Source organism: Theropithecus gelada, chromosome 10, assembly GCF_003255815.1.
Source record: "Theropithecus gelada isolate Dixy chromosome 10, Tgel_1.0, whole genome shotgun sequence".
NCBI classification, from domain to species: Eukaryota; Metazoa; Chordata; class Mammalia; order Primates; family Cercopithecidae; genus Theropithecus; species Theropithecus gelada.
The window spans coordinates 58,007,148-58,029,399 of NC_037678.1; the positions used below are offsets into that span (position 1 = coordinate 58,007,148).

At 53.4% G+C, this 22,252-nt stretch overlaps 1 protein-coding gene across 2 annotated transcripts in view; it reads left to right on the forward strand.

Annotated features, from left to right (window-relative positions):
• The first annotated feature begins 350 nt into the window (after positions 1-350).
• ADA (adenosine deaminase) overlaps positions 351-22,252 on the forward strand; it is a 32,331-nt gene continuing 10,429 nt past the window's right edge. For both annotated transcript variants that reach the window (XM_025399312.1, XM_025399313.1), the window contains exons 1-2: positions 351-532; positions 15,734-15,795. In XM_025399312.1, coding sequence (XP_025255097.1) covers positions 500-532; positions 15,734-15,795 — 95 coding nt within the window. In that variant the 5' untranslated portion in view covers positions 351-499. The remainder of the gene's footprint in view (positions 533-15,733; positions 15,796-22,252) is intronic.

A 22,252-nucleotide genomic window follows, 5' to 3' on the forward strand; every position in this document is an offset into this window, starting at 1 on the left:
ACAATTATGTTGTGTGTTTCTGCGACGAGCGTCCGTCTCTCCGGTGGAAAGCACGCCCCTCGAGGTTTGCGATGCTCCCGGGGTCCCCGCTTCTAGCTCGGGCCTGGCTCACAGCAGCGCCCAGACTGCAGGGGGACCCTTGAAAGTTGCTGGAGGAGCCGGGGGGAAGGCAGCGCCCAGCGAGGCGGCTGGGGCTCGCGCCCACAGGTGGGTCCGGTCGGGCGCCGCGGGGAGGTAGTTTTCGGGTCGACCGGCGAGGACGCTGCGTCCAGAATTCCAGGAAACGCGGGACCCTGGCCGGCGGACAGGGCGGGGGCTCTGGCGAGAGGGCGGGCCCGGGGAACGGCGCGGGGCGGGGTAGGAGGCGGGGCCCAGCCCCGTTAAGAGCGTGGCCGGCCGCGGCCACCGCGGGCCGCAGAGAAAGCCGAGTGGCCACCCAGCCGGCAGAGACCCACCGAGCGTCGGCGGAGGGAGCAGCGCCGGGGCGCACGCGGGCACCATGACCCAGACGCCCGCCTTCGACAAGCCCAAAGTGAGAGTGCGCGGGGGCTCTGGGGCCGGGGGACCAGCGCCTGGGCGGCCCGAGGGGCTTAACGGGGCCCAGCCCGGGGCGTCCGAACCCCGGGAACGAACGGGGGCTCCTGCAGGCGCGTTCTTCCTTCGGCTTAGGCTGTGGCTTGCTTGCGGGCTAATCAGGGACAATGGAAAAGAGAAGGTCCGGAACCCAGAGGCCTCCAGAGTCTGCTTCTGCCCCTGACTTGACCCCTCTGGGTCTCAGTTTCGCTGTCTGTCAAGTGGGCATCCTAGCACCTTTGAGCGCTGTGTGGGCCTGGGCAGGGGCTTGAGGTCTCTGAAGCTCAGCTGTATGATCGGGCCCGATGTCTACGCCGGATAGGCACCTAGTGCTGTGCCCGGTGCCTACTGAGTACTCAGTGAATGGAAGCAGCTTTGTACGCCAGCATTATGGTGGTGAGCGCCAAGGAGCCCGGGTTTGTGGATGCGTCCCGGGGAAGAACCGTGAGCCCTGCCAGAAAGGGGAGGGAGGGGAGCAGGGCACCCCCTTACCCCCGCGGGAAGAACAGGAGCTAGGTAGGCCCTGGGTTTGGGGCCCTAGCAGGGTTCACTAGAGCGCAAGCCATGGCCACTGGCCCCAGGGGAGAATCCTCTTGTCTCTCCGCCCACCAGCTGTGGCGTCTTGGGACTGGTGGGGTCAGGGAGGGTCCGGACCCCCTTGGCCTGTCTCAGAGTCCGAGAGGAGGGGCCAGGAGTCTGCCAAGCAGGGTGAATCAGCCAGTAGGGTGTGAGAGTGGGGGGTTGGGGTAGGAGTCAGCTGCAATCAGCCTCAACTTACCCTTCTTAGAAATAGGTGTGAGTGGCCCCACAGGTTGGCTCAGGCCTGTAATCCCAGTGCTTTGGGAGGCTGAGGCGGGAGGATCACTTGAGTCCAGGAGTTTGAGACTAGCCTGGGCAACATAACTAGACTCCGTCTCTCCAAAAAATAAAAAAAGTTAAGGGAGGTGGGTGTGGTGGTGCACTCCCCTAGTCCCAGCTACTCAGGAGGCTGAGGCAGGAGGATTGTTTGAGCCCAGGAGGTCGAGGCTGCAGTGAGCTGTGATGGTGCTACTGCACTCCAGCCTGGGAGACAGAGCGAGACCCTGTCTCAAAAAAAAAAAAAAAGAAATAGGTGTGAATGATGATGACAGATACCACAAACGTGCCGGTGAGAATCCAGTGAGTGTGCATATGTTAGTGTGAGGGAGACAGGCTGTGGGTGGGAGAGCCCACCTACCTTCTGCGGAGGGTGGGGCCCGGCCCCCACTACTGATGCCCCCAGCCCAGGGAAAATGCTCAGCTACTCCCCATCAGAAGCTGGGAGCACTGCGGTGCTGTACAAGCCCTCCTACCCCCACCCCTGCCTCCTTCACATCTTACTGGAGCCAGGTGGCCCATGATTGGCACCTCTCCTTTTCAGTCTTTTTGTTAAATGCTCTGGGCTCCCTCTGCCCTTGGGCTGGGGACCCACTGTCCCCTGATGTGAATCCTATGGCAGTAGCAAAGCTCCTTGATTGGCCCGGCATGGTGGCTCAGGCCTGTAATCCCAGCACTTTGGGAGGCGGAGGCGGGCGGATCAAGGTCGGGAGATGGAGGCCATCCTGGCTAACACGGTGAAACCCCGTCTCTACTAAAAATACAAAAAATTAGCCGGGCATGGTGGCGGGCGCCTGTAGTCCCAGCTTTGCGGGAGGCTGAGGCAGGAGAATGGCGTGAACCCAAGAGGTGGAGCTTGCAGTGAGCCGAGATCGCACCACTGCACTCCAGCCAGGGCAACAGAGCGAGACTCCGTCTCAAAAAAAAAAAAAAAAAAAAAAAAAAAAAAGCTCTTCGACTGCGAATGTGTTGGGAGTTATGGAGACAAACAGCAGGGCCCACTTCTAGAGAACTTGTTGCAGACACCCACTGGATCCTTGCAGTTCTTCTGTAACAGCCCATCAAGGGAGGGGCTCATATTATTATCCCCATTTTTTTGGCCTTGCCCAGTCCTCCCATCTGATTCAAGCTGGCAGATCATTTTCCCTGTTGGGACCTCAGTGTCCACATCGGGAGGATGGGACATCAGCTGCTTATGTGGGTGTCCTGTGTCCTGAGTCCCAAGGCCACAAGGTGATGCTTGAGAGTGAAGGTAGACTGTTACCTGCCATGTGTTTGAGGCGTGACAAATCTTACATGATTGTGAGGAGGAACTTGCCTGAGCTGGCAGGAGAAGTGGGAAGGAGTGTGAATCCCAGAGCCACTATGACCAGAGCCAGCTCCCTGCCCTCTCGTGGGTGGGACAGATGATAGTTATAATTATTAGCATTACTAGCTGCAGCTTATGGAGTGTTGATGTTCCTGTGCCAGGCACCGTTCTAAACACATTATCTGCATTTTTCATTTAATCCAGGCACGGAAAGGTTAACTAGGCCCAAGATCACACAGCTAGGAAATGTCCAGTCTGGGGTTTGAGTCCAAGGGAGGCTGGCTTTGTAATCCCATGCCCCTAACCATCTTTCCTAAACTACCTCTGCAGAAACCTTTGGGGATAGAGGTGCCAGTGCCCCAGGTACAAACCTCCTGAGACAGGAGCCTTTGCTGTGTCCTTCACCTTCTCATACCTGCCACCAGCTGAGGCCTGGGACCTGGTCAGCTAGAAGAAAGCAGAGCAGGGCAGTGCTTTTCAAACTTAACTCAGATGGCCTGACTTTTAATGTTCACACTGTGATTCTGTGTGGGTTGGGGTGGGGCCTGTGATGCTGCACTGCTGACCAGCTCCCGGGAAATGCTAACGTCACCGATCCAGGAACACACTTTGCGTAGCAAGGCCCTAGGCAGCTGCCTTCTGTTGTGCGGGACCCCTATTGACTCCAATGGAGACAGCACCAGGTTCAAGAGGCTACCTTCTTTGGAAGAGGTAGCCAACAAGATATGGGGTTTTACTGGAGGCTTACATACAGGGAAGAGAGTCCAGTGGTGGCAGGCTGAGCAGAAGAACCGCAACCACTTGCAGAAGCATGCAGTTTATATAGCATTTTCATTTAACACCTTCCCCCAACCACCTGCACCTAGTAACCTTCATTTAACCCAAAACAAAGGGCCTCGGTCCCTGTACCCCTCTATGGTCAGTGTCCCGTGGGAATGCGGTGGGGCTCAGATGTTCCTCATAGATAAGGAATGGATCTCCAGGTTGGCCACTCCTGGATTCCTTCACTCGGAACTCTAAACACGCATTCAAGTGTGCCTGCCACACAGGGTCATTGTCAGGGAATGCCCAAGTCAAGTTTTCCCTGTCAGGTGTGTGAACACCTGTTGGGCACTGGAGGAAGTGGAAAGGGAGGTTGGAGGGGTGGCCCTTATCAGCCTGTGTTCACAGGTGGCACCAGGCACTCAGGCATTCTGCATCCTGGAGGCCAATGCCGATCACATGCCTGTTGTTATAATAATCAGAACAATGGCTATCCTTGAAGTAGTCCTGGGTACCAGGAGCCTTCAGTGACTTCTTTTTTTTTTGAGCCAGAGTCTCACTCTGTCGCCCGAGCTGGAGTGCAGTGGCACGATTTTGGCTCACTGCCACCTCTGCCTCCTGGGTTCATGCGATCCTCCTGCCTTAGCCTCCTGAGTAGCTGGGACTACAGGCTTGCGCCAGAGTCTCACTCTGTTGCTCAGGCTGGAGTGCAGTGGTGTGATCTTGGCTTACTACAACCTCCGCCTCCCAAGTTCAAGCGATTCTCCTGCCTCAGCCTCCAGAATAGCTGGGATTACAGGCGTCAGCCACCACGCCTGGCTAATTTTTGTATTTTTAGTAGAGACAGGGTTTCACTATGTTGGTCAGGCTGGTCTCGAACTCCTCACCTCAGGTGATCCTCCTGCCTCGGCCTCCCAAAGTGCTGAGATTACAGGTGTGAGCCACTGTGCCCAGTCAGTAACTTTTATCTCACGGAATCCTCTGAATGACTTGACAAGGCATAGGTCTTCATCCCCATTTACAGATGAAGAAACTGAGGCTTAGAGAGTGGAGGGACTTGCCAGGGCTACACAAAATCTGAGAGCTTTGAAGCTATAGACTGGCGAGTGAACTGGTATGGGCTGGGACAGCAGTTTCTTTTCTTTTTTTTTAGACAGAGTTTCGCTCTTGTTGCCCAGGCTGGAGTGCAGTGGCACGATTTCAGCTCACCACAACCTTCCCCTCCCGGGTTCAAGCGATTCTCCTGCCTCAGCCTCCCAAGTAGCTGGAATTACAGGCATGCACCACCATGCCCAGCTAATTTTTTTTATTTTTAGTAGAGACAGGGTTTCTCCTTGTTGGCCAGGCTGGTCTAGAACTCCCAACCTCAGGTGATCCGCCCACCTCAGCCTCCCAAAGTGCTGGGATTACAGGCGTGAGCCACCACACCTGGCCAAGGGACAGCAATTTCTAAACTGTCCCTTGTCTGATGCAGAGGGGAATTGGGGCTAAATCAACAATGTCCCTTTTCTGTCTCATATTTGAATGTCTACTCTGCACGAGGCGCTGTCCTGCTTTGCATACAGTGACTCATTTAATGTTTTCCTCTGAGGAAAGTCCTGTACTATTATTTACTTCACTTATCTAGGAGGAAACTGAGACTCAGAGAGGGGAGGGAAATTGCCAAAGTCACACAGCTGGCAAGCAGCAGAGCTAGACTTGAACCCAGATCTGCCTGCACTGAAGCAGAAGCTGTTCATTGCTTTGCTCATTTGCCACTCCCACTTTATGCAGAAAAAGGTGGGGCCGTGTGGGGGGAAGAGTTAGAATCAGGGTGGCAGTGTGGGCCAGTGCGTTAGCCCCGGGCTTCAGATGTACTGGGGCTGAATTCCTGCCTTGCTGCATAGCAGCTAGGGTACCTCAGGGAGACACCTGCTGAACCTCAGCTTCCCCCTCTATAAAATGGGATGACAAAACCATGATCTTGGGGTTCTTGGGGAAACTGACGTGCTGACTGGTTTTTGCACGGTGCCTGGCTGGTACCAGCAGGCCCTCAGGGGTGGGTTTCCTTCCTGGGGACTGGAGTAGGGGCTGCGGTAGACTCTGAGAGGCCTCCCCAGCTGCAGTCTCCCTCCTTTTTTCTTCCTGACACAAAACCCACCAGCTGCACTTCTTTTCGGGCTTGCAGTGGTTTTCAGTTACCAGAGCCACCTGTTAAAACACAAATGTCGCTAGGAAGAGCCTGCCTTACCCATTTTGACTAACGTGGCAGTTGGTGGGGGAAGGGAACAGAGGAGACTGAGTTTCATTAAAGCCTTTTGCTTCAGAGGAGGAAGGGAGGAGCAGAGAGGGGAAGTGGTCTGTGGTCATACAGGGAAGCAGGGGAGGCCAGACAGCTTCCCAATCCTGCATTCAACCTCAGGGTGGGCTTGGCCTGGGTGGCTGGGGGCCCTGTGATTCAGGAGAGACTTGTCCACCTGCTCGGGTGTCTTGAAGGGTTCCCTATGGGACCCCCTGGGGCGGGGCAAGGTAGTAGGACTGTGGTCTGGCTGTGGGTGGTGGAGAGGAGCAGGCTGTGGGGCAGAGTGAGGTTGGAATCTGTATTTACCCAAGGTGTTGGGGGTAGGCTTGTCCTCAGCCCTTAGTGTTCTCAGGCCCCAGAACAGTTGTTGAGGATAACCTCTGCACGCCTAGTGACCAGGGAGCTAGAACAGCAAGGAATTTGAACTTGGACACCAACTGGGGTCAGGCTGTCTGGGTCTGAGTCCTGATTTCCCACTTTCCAACTAGAGGAGCTTGAATGAGTCATTTAACTTCATGGTGCCTCAGTTTCTCCTCTCTAAAATGAGAATTATACCCATACCCACCTCTCAAACACCAAGTGCAGGCCTGGCTCCGAGCAGGTGCGGCAGCAATGGCTGCCATTGGTCAGCGCCACCATGGTTGGTAATGGTCCTGCTTAGACTTTTGAGACAGAGTCTCACTCTGTCGCCCAGGCTGGAGCGCAGTGGTGCGATCTTGGCTCACTACGACTTCTGCCCCCCGGGGCTCAAGTGATTCTTCTGCCTCAGTCTCCCAAGTAGTTGGGATTACAGGTGTGCACCACCATGCCTGGCTAATTTTTGTGTTTTTAGTAGAGACAGGGTTTCACCATGTTGTCCATAACAATGGCTGTCCTTGAAGTAGTCCTGGGTACCAGGTGCCTTCAGTTATTTCTTTTTTTTTTTTTTTTGAGCCGAAGTCTCACTCTGTCACCCAAGCTGCAGTGCAGTGGCGCGATTTTGGCTCACTGCAACCTCTGCCTCCTGGGTTCATGCCATCCTCCTGCCTCAGCCTCCCGAGTAGCTGGGACTCGGGATCCACTTCCCCTCGCTGGTCCTTCCTTCCACCTCTGTGAAGAGGAGGTCTCGAACTCCTGGCCTCAAGTGATCCACCCACCTCAGCCTCCTAAAGTGCTGGTATTAACAAGAGTGAGCCACCGCGCCTGGCCCCTGTTTAGATGTTAGCATCAGTGACCCAGCACCTTGCTATGTGGCATGAAGGGAGCGTGCTGCTGTTAAGACCTCTGGGTTTAGAGTCAAATAGCTTCGTGGCTGTGGTGTGTATTAGACTTTCTAACTCAAGGTCCTCCCACTCTCTGAGTCTCAGTCTTGTTGCCTTTAAAACGAGTATAGGTGTGCTGAGTCCCTATGCTGTGGCTCCACAGGAATTTCCCCAGGTGGAAGGCACACCTTGCCTTCTGTGAAGCCTCTGAGCAGCAGAGCTGTGAGACCTCAAGTCAGCAGGAGACACTGCGGGGACTGCTCAGTCCCTTCCACTGTGTACCTCGGAGCTGGTGGAGCCTAGATGAGGCTGAGCACAGAGGGCTTCCTGGAGGAGGTGTAGCTGAAACAGTTTATCAGCCCAGGGCTCCTCTGTCTCCTGGCCTCACACTAAATGTCAGCTGAGAGGCCACGGTGGCATAAGTCACTGACCCTGGCACTGTCCAGCTCATCACCAAAAGTAGGGCTAGAGAGGGAGGGGACGTTCGGCTGGCAGTGGGCACCAGTGGCTCATCTGGGTTCTGGCCATGGTGCTCAGGTTCTGTGAGCTGACCGGGCAGCCCTGGCTCCTTTGCCCCTGTGTGGGTACTGCCAGCTCCCATGGGAAGCCCCTTCCTTGTTGCAGGGAGAGCACCCAGCATCGCTGACATGGGACAGGGAGACGAGGAAATACGGCGTGGTCATTGAACATAGAGAGCAGTTGATGCTGTGCGAGGTGCTGTCGTAGGCACTGAGGACACGGCATGATGACACAGACAAGGTGCTCCGTCTCAGCAAATGGCTCATGAGTGAGACAGACATGTTACATACATGAACCCAAAAAGTCAGATGAAAACAAAACAGAGCAATGTGTTTGGGAGGCAAAGCCAGCTGCTGGAGAGCGAGTAGGGCCGTCTACCTCCCAGGCAAACCCAGTCAGCTTAGTTCTCCCTGGCGAGCCTTGGGTCAGCTCATCTGACTGGGTTTGCCTTGGAGGTAGACGGCCCTACTCGCCCTCCAGCAGCTGGGAACATGGAAACATGAGTCAGATCTGGGAGTATCTGGCCCAGAAGTCCAAGACCTGGGTCCTCATGGTAGCTCTGCTGCCGACACACTGAGTGACCTTGGGTGAGTGAACCCACCGCCCTGGGCCTCTCTGGCGGGCATCTCTTGAGAGCAGAGACTTAGTGCATTTCCCCAGGGCCTCCACAGTGCCTGGCACATAGTGGGGCTTAGTAAATATTTGTTGGTAACTGAGGATGCTTCCTGTTCACATCAGCGCTGGGAGGATTTCCTGCTGTGGGGACTGTTACTGGGCTGGCTGTAAGTCAGCCTTGCAGAGAGCAAAGGCAGTGGGAGGGGCATGGGATTCCCCTCTGGAGAGGTCAGGAGTGCCAGGGAGGGGGTGTGGCCTGTGGGCAGGGCTTGGGAATAGAGGCAGAGGGACTTGAGTTCCGCCCCAGTTCCACCACCATCAATTTGTGTAACCCTGGACAGGCCACTAAACTTCTCCGGGCTTAGCCTGGCAAGTCCACTTCCCCATCTGTAACAGGGGCCGATATGTACATTGCCTAGGGATTAAGATTCAATGAGATAAAGGGTCTGAAAACAGTAGGTAGTTGCTTTATCATTATTATTATTTCTGTATTATTGATGTCTGAGGCTGGGCCCACAGAGGCAGTACAGTCGAGTGGTTAGGAGCTCAAGAATCAGACTAGGGTTCAAATTCTGACTCCATCACTGACTGTTTTGGGGGTACTTCTTTGAACCTCAGTTTCTTCATCAGTAAAATGGGAGTGAAGTCGCTACCTTGCTGGTTGTAAGGATGAAATAAGATAATGCATGTAGACGGTCTAGCACATAGTAGATACTCAAAAGTTCGAGGCCACTGCTGACCCTTTTCCCTGAAAGGGGACACGAGAGCGGGGTCCCCACCCCATTGTCATTGTCATCTGGAATTGGCTGACAGACTTCCCATGGTGTGTTGCAGTTTTCTAGAAAATTCAGTGAGAGGCCTGCCTGAGCTTGAGCCACCTGTGGAGGTAGCTTCCTGCCTCTGCTCCACTCCTGAAATGTGTCTGGGCCTCTTCTCAGGCAGCCCTGAGAAGGGATGAATGCTACTGGTCATGGTGGGCAGCTGGCTCTGCTTTGCCCCTTCCCGGAGGCACTCCTGCCTCCTGCCCAGCTCCCTCAACCCCTTGCTTCTGCACCCCGGCACCGTCTGGCTCCTGCTCACTGAGCACCCACTGTCTCCGATGCTGCCTTGAGTACTTCCTGCATGTTATTCAAATCCCAATCAGATCTTCCCTCCCACAGTAGCTGGTCTTCTGTTCTGGCTTCCTGCCATCCTGTCCTCCACACAGCAGCCGGGAAAGGTTTTTTTTAAAGGGGACTCTCCGATTTAACACACTTGGGTGGAAAACCCTTTGCTTCGGGCTCTGCAGTCTCCCTGCCCCCTCTCCACTTTGCCCTGGCCTCATTTCTCACCACTAACCTCACTCTGCACTCTCGCCAACTCCCCGCCTGCTTCCTGATTCAGACACTAAGCACACGCAGCTCCCCTGCCTGGAGCCATTCTCCCTCTCCTTCCTTCTTTCTTCTCCCTGGCGAACTCCTCCTTTAAGTGATCTTTTCCCAACACACTTTCTACATTGCGCCCACCCCAGTGTGATTTTTCTTTATCTCATAGCACTTGGTTCTGCTTCTTAGCACAGTTTGCAAGGCTGAGTTGAGAAAGGTGTGTTTGCTCATTCTCAAGCAGGAGAGGCTACCTCGTGCTGCTGCAGTGACAAACAGCCCCCAGGTCTGAGGGGCCTGCAGCGACCCAGGTTCACCTTATACTGTTTGTCCCTCCAGGGCCTCCAGTGAGGTTTTGGTTCCTTGCAATCACTCAGGGCCCAGGCAGATGGGAAGACTCCACTCTGAACATTGCCAGTTGTTGTGCCAGAGTAAAGCAGAGCTGGTTCTTGAATTGACATTTGAATACTTTCGCCAGGCAGGGCAAGGCAGCTGATGCCTGTAATCCTAACACTTTTGGGAGGTCTAGGTGAGTGGATCACCTGAGGTCAGGAGTTCGAAACTAGCCTGGCCAACATGGTGAAACCCTGTCTCTACTAAAAGTACAAAAATTAGCTGGACGTGGTAGTAGGTAGTAAGTAGCTTCTTGGGAGGCTGAGGCACGAGAATCCCTTGAACCTGGGAGGCAGAGGCTGCGGTGAGCTGAGATCTTGCCACTGCACTCCAGCCTGGGCAACAGAGCCAGACTCCATCTCAAAAAAAAAAAAAAACAAGTAAAGAAACAAATAAATACTTTAGCCAGAAGTAGCCATGCAGACCGCCCCACCCACAAGGGCGCGTGACTACTGCCCCCATTCACTGCCTGATCCTCCTGTTCTCTGGGCTCCAAGGCCAGGCCTGGTTTGACCTTCTGACTTCCTTCTACCTTCCCAGTAACCTCATGCAACTCCTCTCACTCAGCCTCAATCATCCCCATGGATGTTTAAACTTACCCAAGACATCCCTGCCTTTAAAAAAGCCCGCCATTCTCTTGACCCACATGCACGTCCTGCCCCCTCCAAGGCTGCTAGTTCCTTTAGGGGCAAAACTGTGAAAGAGTAGTCTAAACCTTCTTCCTCTTCTTACCTCCACTTCTCTCTTACCTTATTTCAGTGCGGATTCTACCCTCACTCAGGCCTCTAGAATAGTTCCTCTAGGGCAGTGGTTCCCAACCTTGACTACATATTTTTTTTGAAAATCCTCTGCCTGGGCCTGCCACCAAGGATTTTGCTTTAATTGACCTCAGATGGGGCTGAGGCCTTGGGAACTGGCCAGAACTTCCTGTGCTCCTAACTTGCAGCCGAGGTTGACAACTACTCATCCGAAGCCCCCAGTGCCTGCGCTTTTAGCCCGGGGAACATGTTTCTGCCCTTTCATCCTGTGACCTCCAGCAGGGCCTGACTATGTGAGTTTCCTGTGGCTGCCGTAACAAGTTGCCACACTTGGCTGGCTTCAACCAACAGAAACGTGTGCCCTTGTAGTTCTGGGGGCCAGAAGTCCAACATCAAGATATCATCAGAGCCACTTGCCCTCTGAAGGCTCTCGGGGGAGTCCATTCCTTGCCTCTTCCAGTTGCTGGCGGCTCCAGGCATTCCTTGGCTTGTGGCCGCATCATTCCACTCTCTGCCTCTGAGGTCACATTGCTGCTTCCTCTTGTGTGTGTTTCTCTTAGAACTATTTGTTTCTCTCTTATAAGGATACATGTGATTGCATCTAGGTCCCAACCAGATAATCCAGGATAAACTCTTCCTGTCAAGACATTTAATAATCACACTTTGCCATAGAAGGTTTTTTTTTTTTTTTTTTGAGATGGAATTTTGCACTTTCACCTAGGCTGGAGTGAAGTGATGCAATCTCGACTCATTGCAACCTCTGCCCCCGGGTTCAAGCAATTCTCCTGCCTCAGCCTCCCAAGTAGCTGGGATTATAGGTACCTACCACCACGCCCAGCTAATTTTTATATTTTTAGTAGCCACCATGTTGGCCAGGCTGGTCTTGAATTCCTGACCTCAGGTGATCCACCCGCCTTGGCCTCCCAAAGTGCTGGGATTACAGGCATGAGCCACTGCGCCTGGCCATAAGGTAATATTTTTTTGAGAGGGATTCTTGCTCTGTTGCCCACGCTGGAGTCCAGTGGCTCAATCTTGGCTCACTGCAACCTCCGCCTCCTGGGTTCAAATGATTCTGCCACCTCAGCCTCCCGAGTAGCTGGGACTACAGGTGTGTGCCACCATGACTGGCTAATTTTTGTATTTTTAATAGAGATGGGATTTCACCATGTTGGTCAGGCTGGTCTTGAACTCCTAACCTCAAGTGATCCACCCACCTTGGCCTCCCAAAGTGTTGGGATTACAGGCATGAGCCACCGTGCCCAACCCATATAAGGTAATAGTTACAGGTTCTGGGCTTTAGGATTAGCATGTAGACAGCTTTGTGGGGGCCACCATTCAGCCCACTGTGCTAACCTTGTGAACCGCTGCTAACTTGACATCCGATGGCCCGGCCTTCTGCATACCACACACCCTCCCACCTCTCTGGCCACAGTACTGTAGGCTCAGCCTCCTCCGTAAAGCCACTAAGTGCTTGCGCTGGTCAAAGCTTCATCCTAGGCCTTTTCCTTACCTCCCTTGATGTTCTCTCCCTAGGTGAGCTCCTTCAGGCCCACACCTTCTGTGCTCACCTACATTCCCACCCACATTCCCAGCGTGGGCTTCTCAGGGCAGCTCTAGACTCACATCCCATTGGCTTCCTCCATTTACCTTTGGATATCTCAAAGGCATCTCCAGTTGGCTGGACGCAGTGGTTCACACCTATAATCCCAGCACTTTGGGAGGCTGAGGTGGGCAGATCACTTGAAGTCAGGAGTTCAAGATCAGCCTGGCCAATATGGTGAAACCCAGTCTCTACTAAAAATACAAAAATTAGCTGCGCATGGTTGTGGGTGCCTGTAGTCCCAACTACTCGGGAGGCTGAGGCAGGAGAATCGCTTGAACCTGGGAGGTGGAGGCTACAATGAGCTGAGCTGGAGCCACTGCACTCCAGCCTGGGCAACAGAGCGAAACTCCATCTCAAAAAAAACAAAAAACAAAAGGCGTCTCCGGTTTAACATAACTAAGACCAAACCAATCATGCCTCCCTCCCCCGCATCCTCCCTCCGGGAGGGAGCTCCAGCACTTGGTCTTCTCTTCCAGAGTTCTCTGTCTCAAACTGTGGGAATTGCTACCCACCCAGGCCTAACCTGAAGTGTGAGCCTTGGCATCTCTTTCTATCCGCCTGTTTTTCCTCTATGCACCTCACAACCCTGGTCCAAGCCACAGTCATCTTGCAAATGGCTGCAGTAGCCTCTAACTGGCCTTGCAGGAGCCACCCTCTTTCTCTAACCAGCTGCCAACCCTGCAGTGGCTTCTGGGTGCTTGCCAGATAAAGCCTGACTCCTCGTGGCCCGCACAGCCCTGCCTGGGTGGTCCTATCCTGCAGCCTCTCCAGTCCCGTGAACCATCCCTTCTCTGAGCCTCTATTTAATTCCTTTCATACACCCCGTTTTCTCCTGCCATAGGGCCTTGCACATGCTGTTCCCTCCACCTGGAATTTTCTTCCCGCCTCCCTCTGTACCCCACCTTGCGTTGTGGGTTCCTCTCTATCCTCCGGCTTTTCGCTCAGGCTCGTTGTTGGCCCTCTAGATGTGTTCGCTTCTCTTGTTTGTTACCCTCTGTCATAGGAGTCGTCTTGGTTTGTGACTGTACATTTTCCCATGTGACATTTGCTTAATGCCTCTCCCACTCTGGGGCCTGTACAAGCCCCAGGAACAGGACTTAGACCCTTCTGTTTAACTCTACAATCTAGCATCCAGCAGGAGCGCAGGCCTTCATTGACTTTTATTTTATTTTTATTTTTGAGATGGAGTTTCGCTCTTGTCGCCCAGGCTGGAGTACAGTGGCATAATCTCGGCTCACTGCAGCCTCTGCCTCCCGGGTTCAGGTGATTCTCCTGCGTCAGCCTCCCGAGTAGCTGAGATTACAGGTGTGCGCCACCATGCCCAGCTAATTTTTTGTATTTTTAGTAGAGATGGGGTTTTGCCGTGTTGGCCAGGCTGGTCTCGAACTCCTGGCTTCAGGCGATCCACCCACCTTGGCCTCCCAAAGTGGTTGGATTACAGGTGTGAGCCCCCATGCCCGGCCTTCATTGACGGTTAGTTGACAACTATTTAGCATTTGCTATGTGCCAAGAACTCCCTGTGTACTAATGCAGTTGACTCTCATGAAGCCTAGAAGGAAGGACTGTCATTCTCCCCATTTAACAGATGGGGATGCCGAGGCACAGGAAGTGAAGTGACTTTCTCAAGGTCACACAGGGAGTGAGTGGAGGAGCCGAGATTCCAGCTCTAACCACGTGAGGCTCTATACAGTGTGACTCCGGCTCCCTGGCTGGGCCCTCTCCATAGCCCTGTGAGGGTTAAAGATAGAAAACAGAGGCTCAGAGAGGTGAGGTCCCTTGCCTGAGGTCACACAGCTGGTTGGCCGTTCCCTGGGCTATAAGCTTCAGTATTCCCAATGCTGAGCATATTTTGAGAACCCAAGAAGCAAACATTTGCTTGGGTGGGAACTGAACTCATTTTGTCAGGGAATCCAGCAACTAAGCTGGCCCCGAGCCTGGGTGTGAGGACCGCTCTGTCCCTTGCCAGCTGGAAGACCTCAGGAGAGATCTGATGACTCTGAGGTCCTGCTGATAGGACCTCTGGTGTCTCTGTTCCCTGCTGGCCTCCCATGGGCCTGGGTTGGGTTTCCTCTGCAGGAGGCAGCTCATGTATGTGCTCCTAGATGCCCTTGGACCAGCAGCTCCTTGGCTGTTCCTCCCTGAGCCAGGGCAGCCAACTTTCTTATCCAGCTCCCCATGCTCCCCACCCCAGCATGAGATGTCAGCTGAGAGTTTTCTGGATCTCCCCTGGCTACGGAGAAAGCTTCCATCATTTGGAACAGGAAGAGCAGGAACGGCAAAGTCCCTTTCCCCACCGTCTCCCACTGCCTGCTGTGCTTCTAACAGCTCATACTAAACACCCTAACTGAGCAGCAGGGGCTGTTTCCTTTGGGCTATCCATGTCCACCTACACTGTCCTTTTTAATCCTTGCAATTTTTCTTGGAGGGGGAGCATAATATTCCATTGTTTTTCAGTTGAGGAAACTGAGGCTCAGAGAGGTCAAGTGTCTTGTCTGAGGTCACACAGCAGAACTGGGAGTCAAGCCAGATGGGCTGCCTCCAAGGACCCTGCTCTTAAACTCTAGAGTACTAGAAAGTTCTTCTGTTGCCTAATATTGATTCCTGATAGGCTATGCTTGAGTAGCATCTGCTTTTGAAAATGGAGCCTGGGCTGGTCGCAGTGGCACATACCTGTAATCCCAGCACTTTGGGAGGTCGAGGTGGGTGGATCACCTGAGGTCAGGAGTTCAAGACTAGCCTGAGCAACATGGTAAAACCCCGTCTCTGCTAAAAATACAAAAATGAGCTGGGCGTGGTGACACCTGCCTATAGTCCCAGCTACTCAGGAGGCTGAGGCACAAGAATTGCTTGAACCCAGGAAGTGGAGGTTGCAGTGAGCAGAGATCGCGTCACTGCCCTCCAGCCTGGGAGACAGAGCGACACTCCATCCGTCTCAAAAAAAAAAAGAAAAAGAAAATGGATCCTGAATTTTGAAATATGCTGTGGCTCTTCCCTAGTTTGGGACATCTGGGTCAATTCCTTTTGTTAAAGTAGTTTATTTAGTTGGCTGAGAGTGAGAGCTGCCTACGTGACCTGGAGCACAAACTTTGGAATTGGGCTTGGGTTAGAATTCCGCCTCTGCCACTCACCAGCTGCAATTAAGAACAAAGATACTGGGTTGGGCCCCTGCTTCTATTACTTGCATGCTGTGTGGCCTTGGATGAGATATTTAACCCCTCCGAACCTCAATGTCCTCAATTGTGAAAGAGATCGAGATAACAGCTAAACTCATATGCCAAGAGCGGATTAAACGAGATAGTGCAGTACAGAGTTTACTGAAGTGTCTGGGGTCAGCAGCCGGCCAGTAAATGGTGGCTAATGGTTATCATGATTAATTAATTAAGCTCTGAAAGGTCTGACGGGAACTCATAGGTATTTGTTCTCTCTCTCCCTTTCTCTGTCTCTTCCCCCTGCCCCCTTGTAGGTAGAACTGCACGTCCACCTAGACGGAGCCATCAAGCCTGAAACCATCTTATACTATGGCAGGTAAGTCCGTAGAGAAGAGCCCTCTCTCCCTGGGATTTGGGTGGGGTTCACAGCTCCACCCAGAGGACCCTGGGGAATTCCAGGGTCACTGTTCCTTCCTGTCTCCCTGTGGGAATTAAGCCAGCTCCAGGCCAGAAGTGGGACTGTGGAGACATGGAGGCCTCAGCACTGAGCTGGAGACCCGCAGACCAGCTCCTGAGCTTTCTGGGCCTCCGAGTTTTGTCCTCCTGGTGTCAGGTGAGCCAGGCCTGAGCCTGCCCTCCCCACCCACCCACATACATGCATGAAGGTAGTTCCCAGGGCTGAATCAGTCTCTCTTTTTTTTTTCTTTTGAGATGGAGTCTTGCTCTGTCACCCAGGCTGGAGTGCAATGGCATGATCTCAGCTCACTGCAACCTCCATCTCCTGGGTTCAAGTGATTCTCCTGCCTCAGCCTCCCAAGTAGCCGGGATTACAAGCACACGCCACCATGTCCGGCCAATTTTTGTATTTTTAGCAGAGACGGGGTTTCACCATGTTGGCCAGGCTGGTCTCGAACTCCTGACCTCAAGTAATTCACCCAGCTTGGCCTCCCACAGTGCTGAGATTAGAGACGTGAGCCACTGTGCCCAGCTCCTGTCTTTTGACTTAGCTGAGAGCCTATAGCTGGTGATGTGCCCACATGAGATGCCAGTACCATTTGTTGAGCATCTCCTAGAGCTGGGCTGGGCTTTATCAGCTCATTGAATTCCTCTACGCTTGGAAGAGGAGGATATGCTCTCTGCATTTTACTGAGGAGGGAGTGGGCTCAGACAAGACAGTTGTCTAAGGTCACACAAATTAATAGCAGATCAAGAGTTGAACCCAAGGCTGTCTGACCCCTAAGGCTTTACTACATCATCAGGGTCATAACCTGCTAGGAGTCACGGAAAAGTGGCTCCCCCACTGTGGGCCCAAATCTCTGCATCTTCCAAGTGAGAACACACTTCCTGCCTCCGCTCTCAGAGGCGCTAGGGGGCCAGAGGGTCCCCCTGTTCCCCGGCGAGGAAGGTCCTTCCCTTCCTACCCAGACCTCAAGGGCTCACAGCAGCTCCTCTCTTAGGACCAGCATTTAAGGGCAGGGACTTTGAAATCCAGCGGATCTGGATTGAAATCCGGACACATTATCTCCTGTCTGTGAACTTGGTCTCTATCAACTGAGGCTAAGAACAGGCACTCCCTAGAGAGACGACCTAGGAGATACGGGCTCCTTGTCCGCCCAGCCCTGCCCCAGCAGACCTGCGTTCCTCGCATGTTTGCACAGCACTCACTTTGTCTGGAGCTGAAAGAACTCAGCCTCTCCCTCATGGTCTTGAAATTCAGCTCTGGACCCAAATTTGAACATTTCTGCTCCATAAGCCAGAATCCTGTTATTCAGAGGTCTGCCCCTGTGGGGAGAATGAGGGATCCCTGAGGGTTGCCCCCAACTCTCGGGAGCATCTCCACCAACTCCCTGAGAGATTTCTGGTAAGTCCACTGTTCTCCATCTTTTCGTACTTCCGGGCACCTTTTTCTGCCCCAGGAAGCTGCCACTGATTTAATTCCTATTTAACTGCAAGGCATAAGCATATTAACATCTCCTGTGTGCCAAACACTTCTCTAAATGCTTTACCCGGGTTAAGTTATTGAATCCTCACAACCCCTTGTAAGATAGGAACTCTATTGCCGTCAGCTACAGATGAGGAGACTGAGCCACGGTAGGTGGAATAAGGTGCCCAGTAAGCACAGGGCAAAGGTTTCATCCCAGATAGTCTGCCCCTGAGTCCATGGCCCTGGCCATTACCCCCTGTCAGTTAGAGGTTTTGGTGAAGTGATGCACGTAAAATGCTTAGTTCAGGGCCTAGCACACATTAATGTGCTCCATAAATGTCACTTAATGATAATATTCTTATTAATCAGAGCTTACGTCTCTCAGTGGGGTGAAGCCTCTTGGCTTATCTCTGCCTGGCCTTTGCCCTTGTCAAGCCACCAACTTACCACACAGCCCCTAATGAGGTCATTCAGTGGGGCACCAAGATGAGATCGAACCAAGACACTCATTAAGGGGTCATGGAGGGCTCATCAGCTGCAGCCAGGGACTGTGAGCACCGGGCAGGGCCAAGAGAAAGGGGAAAGGAACCACCAGCATGGGCACTGGTCCGATTGTCCATTCCTCACACCACCTCTGGGCCTTGGAGATGGCGTGCGGCAGGAGCCAGCTGGAGCTTGGCCTGAAATCAGCAGGCGGTGGACTGGGGAGTGTGTCACACTCAGATATGGGTGTCTGTAAATGCACACAAATATGGGCTAAGAATGGAAGGAAGAGGGGAGCCTCTGGCCTGAGCCCTGCTAGGCCCAATTCAGTGGCCCTTTTTCAAGCTCTGGGACTCAGGCCTGCCTCATTAATTTGTTCTCACCCATTTCTCCTTCCTTCAGTTCCTGGGATTCTGCCCTTTTCAGGGACTTCTCCAACATAGTTCTCAGTCTTGTTTATCACCCTGTCAGCTATTTCTACAGAGATTCTGAACCGGATTGCTCTTTCCTCCGATCACTGCCCGGGTCTGGGCCACCACCGTCCCTCCCTGGTGCTGTGGCCTCCTGATTGGTCTCAGCTGTGTACTCTGGCCTTCCTCTCTATGGGCCCTGTAGTGCTGTAGCTGGAGCAACAGCCTTAACCCATGGTCTTCCCAGCTCATTCCCCAGCTTCCCCACCTCACTCAGGGTCAAAGCCAGGGTCCACACATGGGCCTTAAAGTTCTGCAACGCCTGCATTGCCTCTCTGACCTCTCTAAGGCTCCCTGCTTAGTCCACACTGGATGTTTTTCAAACACGCCAGACCTAGTAAACCAAGAGAGGCTGGGTGGCTTGGCCAAGGTCACACAGCCTTTAAGTCACAGAGCTGGGATTCAAACCCAGACCATTGGGCTTCCGAGTCAAGACACGCAAAGTTTCCTTTCTTCCTCTGTGCACCCCTACAAGGAAAATACTATGTTTTACTGACAAGGGCACCAAGGGCCTTAGAGGGGAGAGCTCCTGCCCGGGATGATGTGGTAAATAGGGGTGCGAAATGGACTTGACCTGCAACCCCTGAGCTCATTCTCCCTCCCTGGGCTCCTGAGGGTGGGCTTCTTGTGGCTGCGTTGCCCACCAGGTCAGGAAGAGGACTAGACAGTGCCCCAGCACAGCAGCTGTGGCTGACCAGGGAGTAGGGATCGTCTAAGAACAGAGCGTGTGCGGTGGCTCACGCCTATAATCCCAGCATTTTGGGAGGCTGAGGCGGGTGGATCATCTGAAGTCAGGAGTTCAAGCCCAGCCTGGCCAACATGGGGAAACCCCATGTCTACTAAACATACAAAAAATTAGCCAGGCGTGGTGGTGGGCACCTATAATCCCAGCTACTTGAGAGACTGAGGCAGGAGAATCGCTTGAACCAGGAAGGTGGAGGTTGCAGTGAGCCGAACTCGCGCCATTGCACTCCAGCCTGGGCAACAAGAGCAAGACTCCATCTCAAAAAAACAAAACAAAACAAAAGAAAAAACAGAGCGTGGCCCTGTGAGGAGCCTCGGCTTGTGTGGGTGGCCAGGGACAGCAAGAGGTGCTCGGGCCAGATGGGCGCTTTCCAGCTCAGTCTGAGCAGCTTCCGGAGGCCAGGTCCGGTGGGAGACTCTGGGAGGCCCTGTGCTCTTTGTCTCCTGTCGGGCCCCCACATTAGCTCTCTGGCCTCAGCTCTGGCTTCCCTCCAATTTGTTTCCCATGCAGCAGCCAGAGGAGCTTTTGAAAAGGTAAATTATTTCACACTAGTCCCCTGCTTGAAATCCTACAGTGCCTTCCCAGTGCTTTCAGCCAAAGCCCTAGTCCCTTCCTAAGCCCAGCCTGGCCCTGCCCTCCCTGGTGCATCATCTACAGAAATGCCTGCTCTCTGACCTCCAACCACCCTGCGCTTCCTATACCCGCTGCTTCCTGCCTGCAGCCTTAGCACAGACCCCTCCTCTGCCCAGAACCGCCCCTCCCCAAGGCTTCTGGTTAAATGTCGCCTCCTCAGAGAGGCCTTCCTTGGCTGCTCTGTCTAAACTGTGTGTTGAAAAGGTCCTTCTTGATGGTTGTTGAGGAGGGAGGCTGGAGAAGAAGAATCGAAGAGGAGAAATAGAAAGCAAAATAATTTGTTCTTGGGGACCGGCTGGCAGTGGGCAAGGGGAGGCGCCCGTCTCTGGTGTGGACAGCTGGGTAGATGAAGGAGCCATATTTGGAAATGCGGAACCCAGGAAGGGAGTGATCTAGAGGAAGGGGAAAAGTGGCATGAGATGCCTGCCTCTCAGCAGGCAGCCAGACACATGGGTCTGTCTTGGTCACTGCTATCTGCCCAGTGCCCAGCACATCACAGGCCTTCAGTGGTGGTGTGTGAGCATAGAGAATTAGAAGCTGTGGCCCTCTGGATCCTGAGCTGAAAACCACCAAAGGAGATGAGTTGGCCTGGCCAGGTGTGTACAAGGCAGAGTCTGAGAGAGAATGGCCAGAGGGCAGAGCCCCTGTAGGTGGAGTTCCGGGAGCTGGAGGGAGACCATTAAGAGAATCGCACGTGGCTGGTGCAGCAGGTCCCAGGCAAATGTGGCCACTGGTTTGGCAATATGGGAGCCACAGCCCTAGCGTCATCTCCTTGCCTTCTACCCAGCAGTTCCCAGAATGATATCCAGAACAGTGTTTGACAACTGGTACAGGCTCTTCAGGGGCCACAGTTACTGGGCAAGGCCTTATGAGGGTGACTCTGGGGCAGCTGGCCAGCAGTGGGAGGGGAAGCGGTCTCAGGGGAACCCAAGGCACTGAGCTCCGACCTGCACGTGCCAGTGCCGCACCAGGGCACCGTTCCCCTGCAGGCTGGTGGGCACAGGGATTAGGGACTGGTAGGTAGCTGTGGTGGGCTGACTAGCAGGCTGGTGGGCACAAGGGTGGCCCCTTGGTGGTACCCTCTGGGCACTCATGGGGACGGGGGCTAACATGGGGAAGGGAGCACATTCAGGGGGCTTAGGAAACATATTTATGTAGGGAAACATTTTAATATTTTACTAACAGAAGCTATTAAAACACTTACAAACTTACATACAAACACCATTTGGTCAAACCCTTCTGTTTCTTTGGCATCCTCCTTTTTTTTTTTTTTTGAGACAGGGTCCCCCTCTGTCACCCAAGCTGGAGTACAGTGGTGTAATCTTGGCCCACGGTAGCCTCGACTTCCAGGCTCAGGTGGTCCTCCCACCTTAGTGTCCCAAGTAGCTGGGACTACAAGTACGCGCCACCACGCCTGGTGAATTTTTGTTTTGAAGGGGTTTCACCGTGTTGCCCAGGCTGGTCTCAAACTCCTGGGCTTAAGTGATCCGCCTGCCTTGGCCTCCCAAAGTGCTGGGATTACAGGTGTGAGCCACTGTGCCTGGCCTCCTGTTTTTCTGTTTCTGCTTTGTGGGTAATTGGATGCTTGGACCTCCTGATTTAATCTTCTAATTTTCTTTTATCTATTTTTTATCATCTTGTCTTTTTCTTCTACTCTGTGGAGGATTTCTTCACGTTTAGCTTCCAGTTCTTTTCTTACATCCTGACGTTGCTGCCGTGTTCTCTTATAAATGCCCGAGCGCGCGTTCCTAGGTTCTGAATGTTCCCTTGTTTCAAGGATATTATGTCTTCTCATCTCTTTGAGGATATTCATTTCTTTTTTGTTTTAGTTCTTAGGTTTTCATCTGTTCTCTGTGCCATTTCCTCGGAGTGCTTTTGTCTGTTCTCTTGTTTTGTCCCTCATGTTAGAAGCATTTCTTTTTTTTTCTTTTTTTTTGAGACAGAGTCTCACTGTGTCCCCAGGCTGGAGTGCAGTAGCATGATCTCAGCTCACCACAACCTCTGACTCCCTGGTTCAAGGAATTCTCCTGCCTCAGCCTCCCGAGTAGCTGGGATTACAGGCACCCACCACCGCGCCCAACTAATTTTTGTATTTTTAGTAGAGATGGGGTTTCACCTTGTTGGCCCGGATGGTCTCAATCTCCTGACCTCATGATCCTCCCACTTTGGCCTCCCAAAGTGCTGGGATTACAGGCGTGAGCCACCATGCCCAGCCTAGAAGCATTTCTTAATGTCTGGTGTTCTCTGGCTGTCCCTTTTATTTTAAAAAAAGGGGAACCTGAGACTCGAGGTGACCTTGTGAGCTGGAGCAGAGCCGGGATGGGAGGAGGAGGCAGGAGCATGTGCTGAAGGGAGGAAGCCCCCTGAGCTCGCGCCCTGGCTTTCCGTGGCTGGGAGGGGAGGCTGAGATGCTTGGGGAGAAATGAAGGCTCCAAGCCAGAGTGACTGTTTCCAGCATGCCCTTACTGAGCGCTGCTCTAGTCCAGCCTGGTGTGGCGGCTGTGGGCAGGGAGGGGAGAGAGGTCTGAGCTGGATGGCAGCCCACTGGGACCCTCCCCTGAGCCTCCACCAGCCCTCT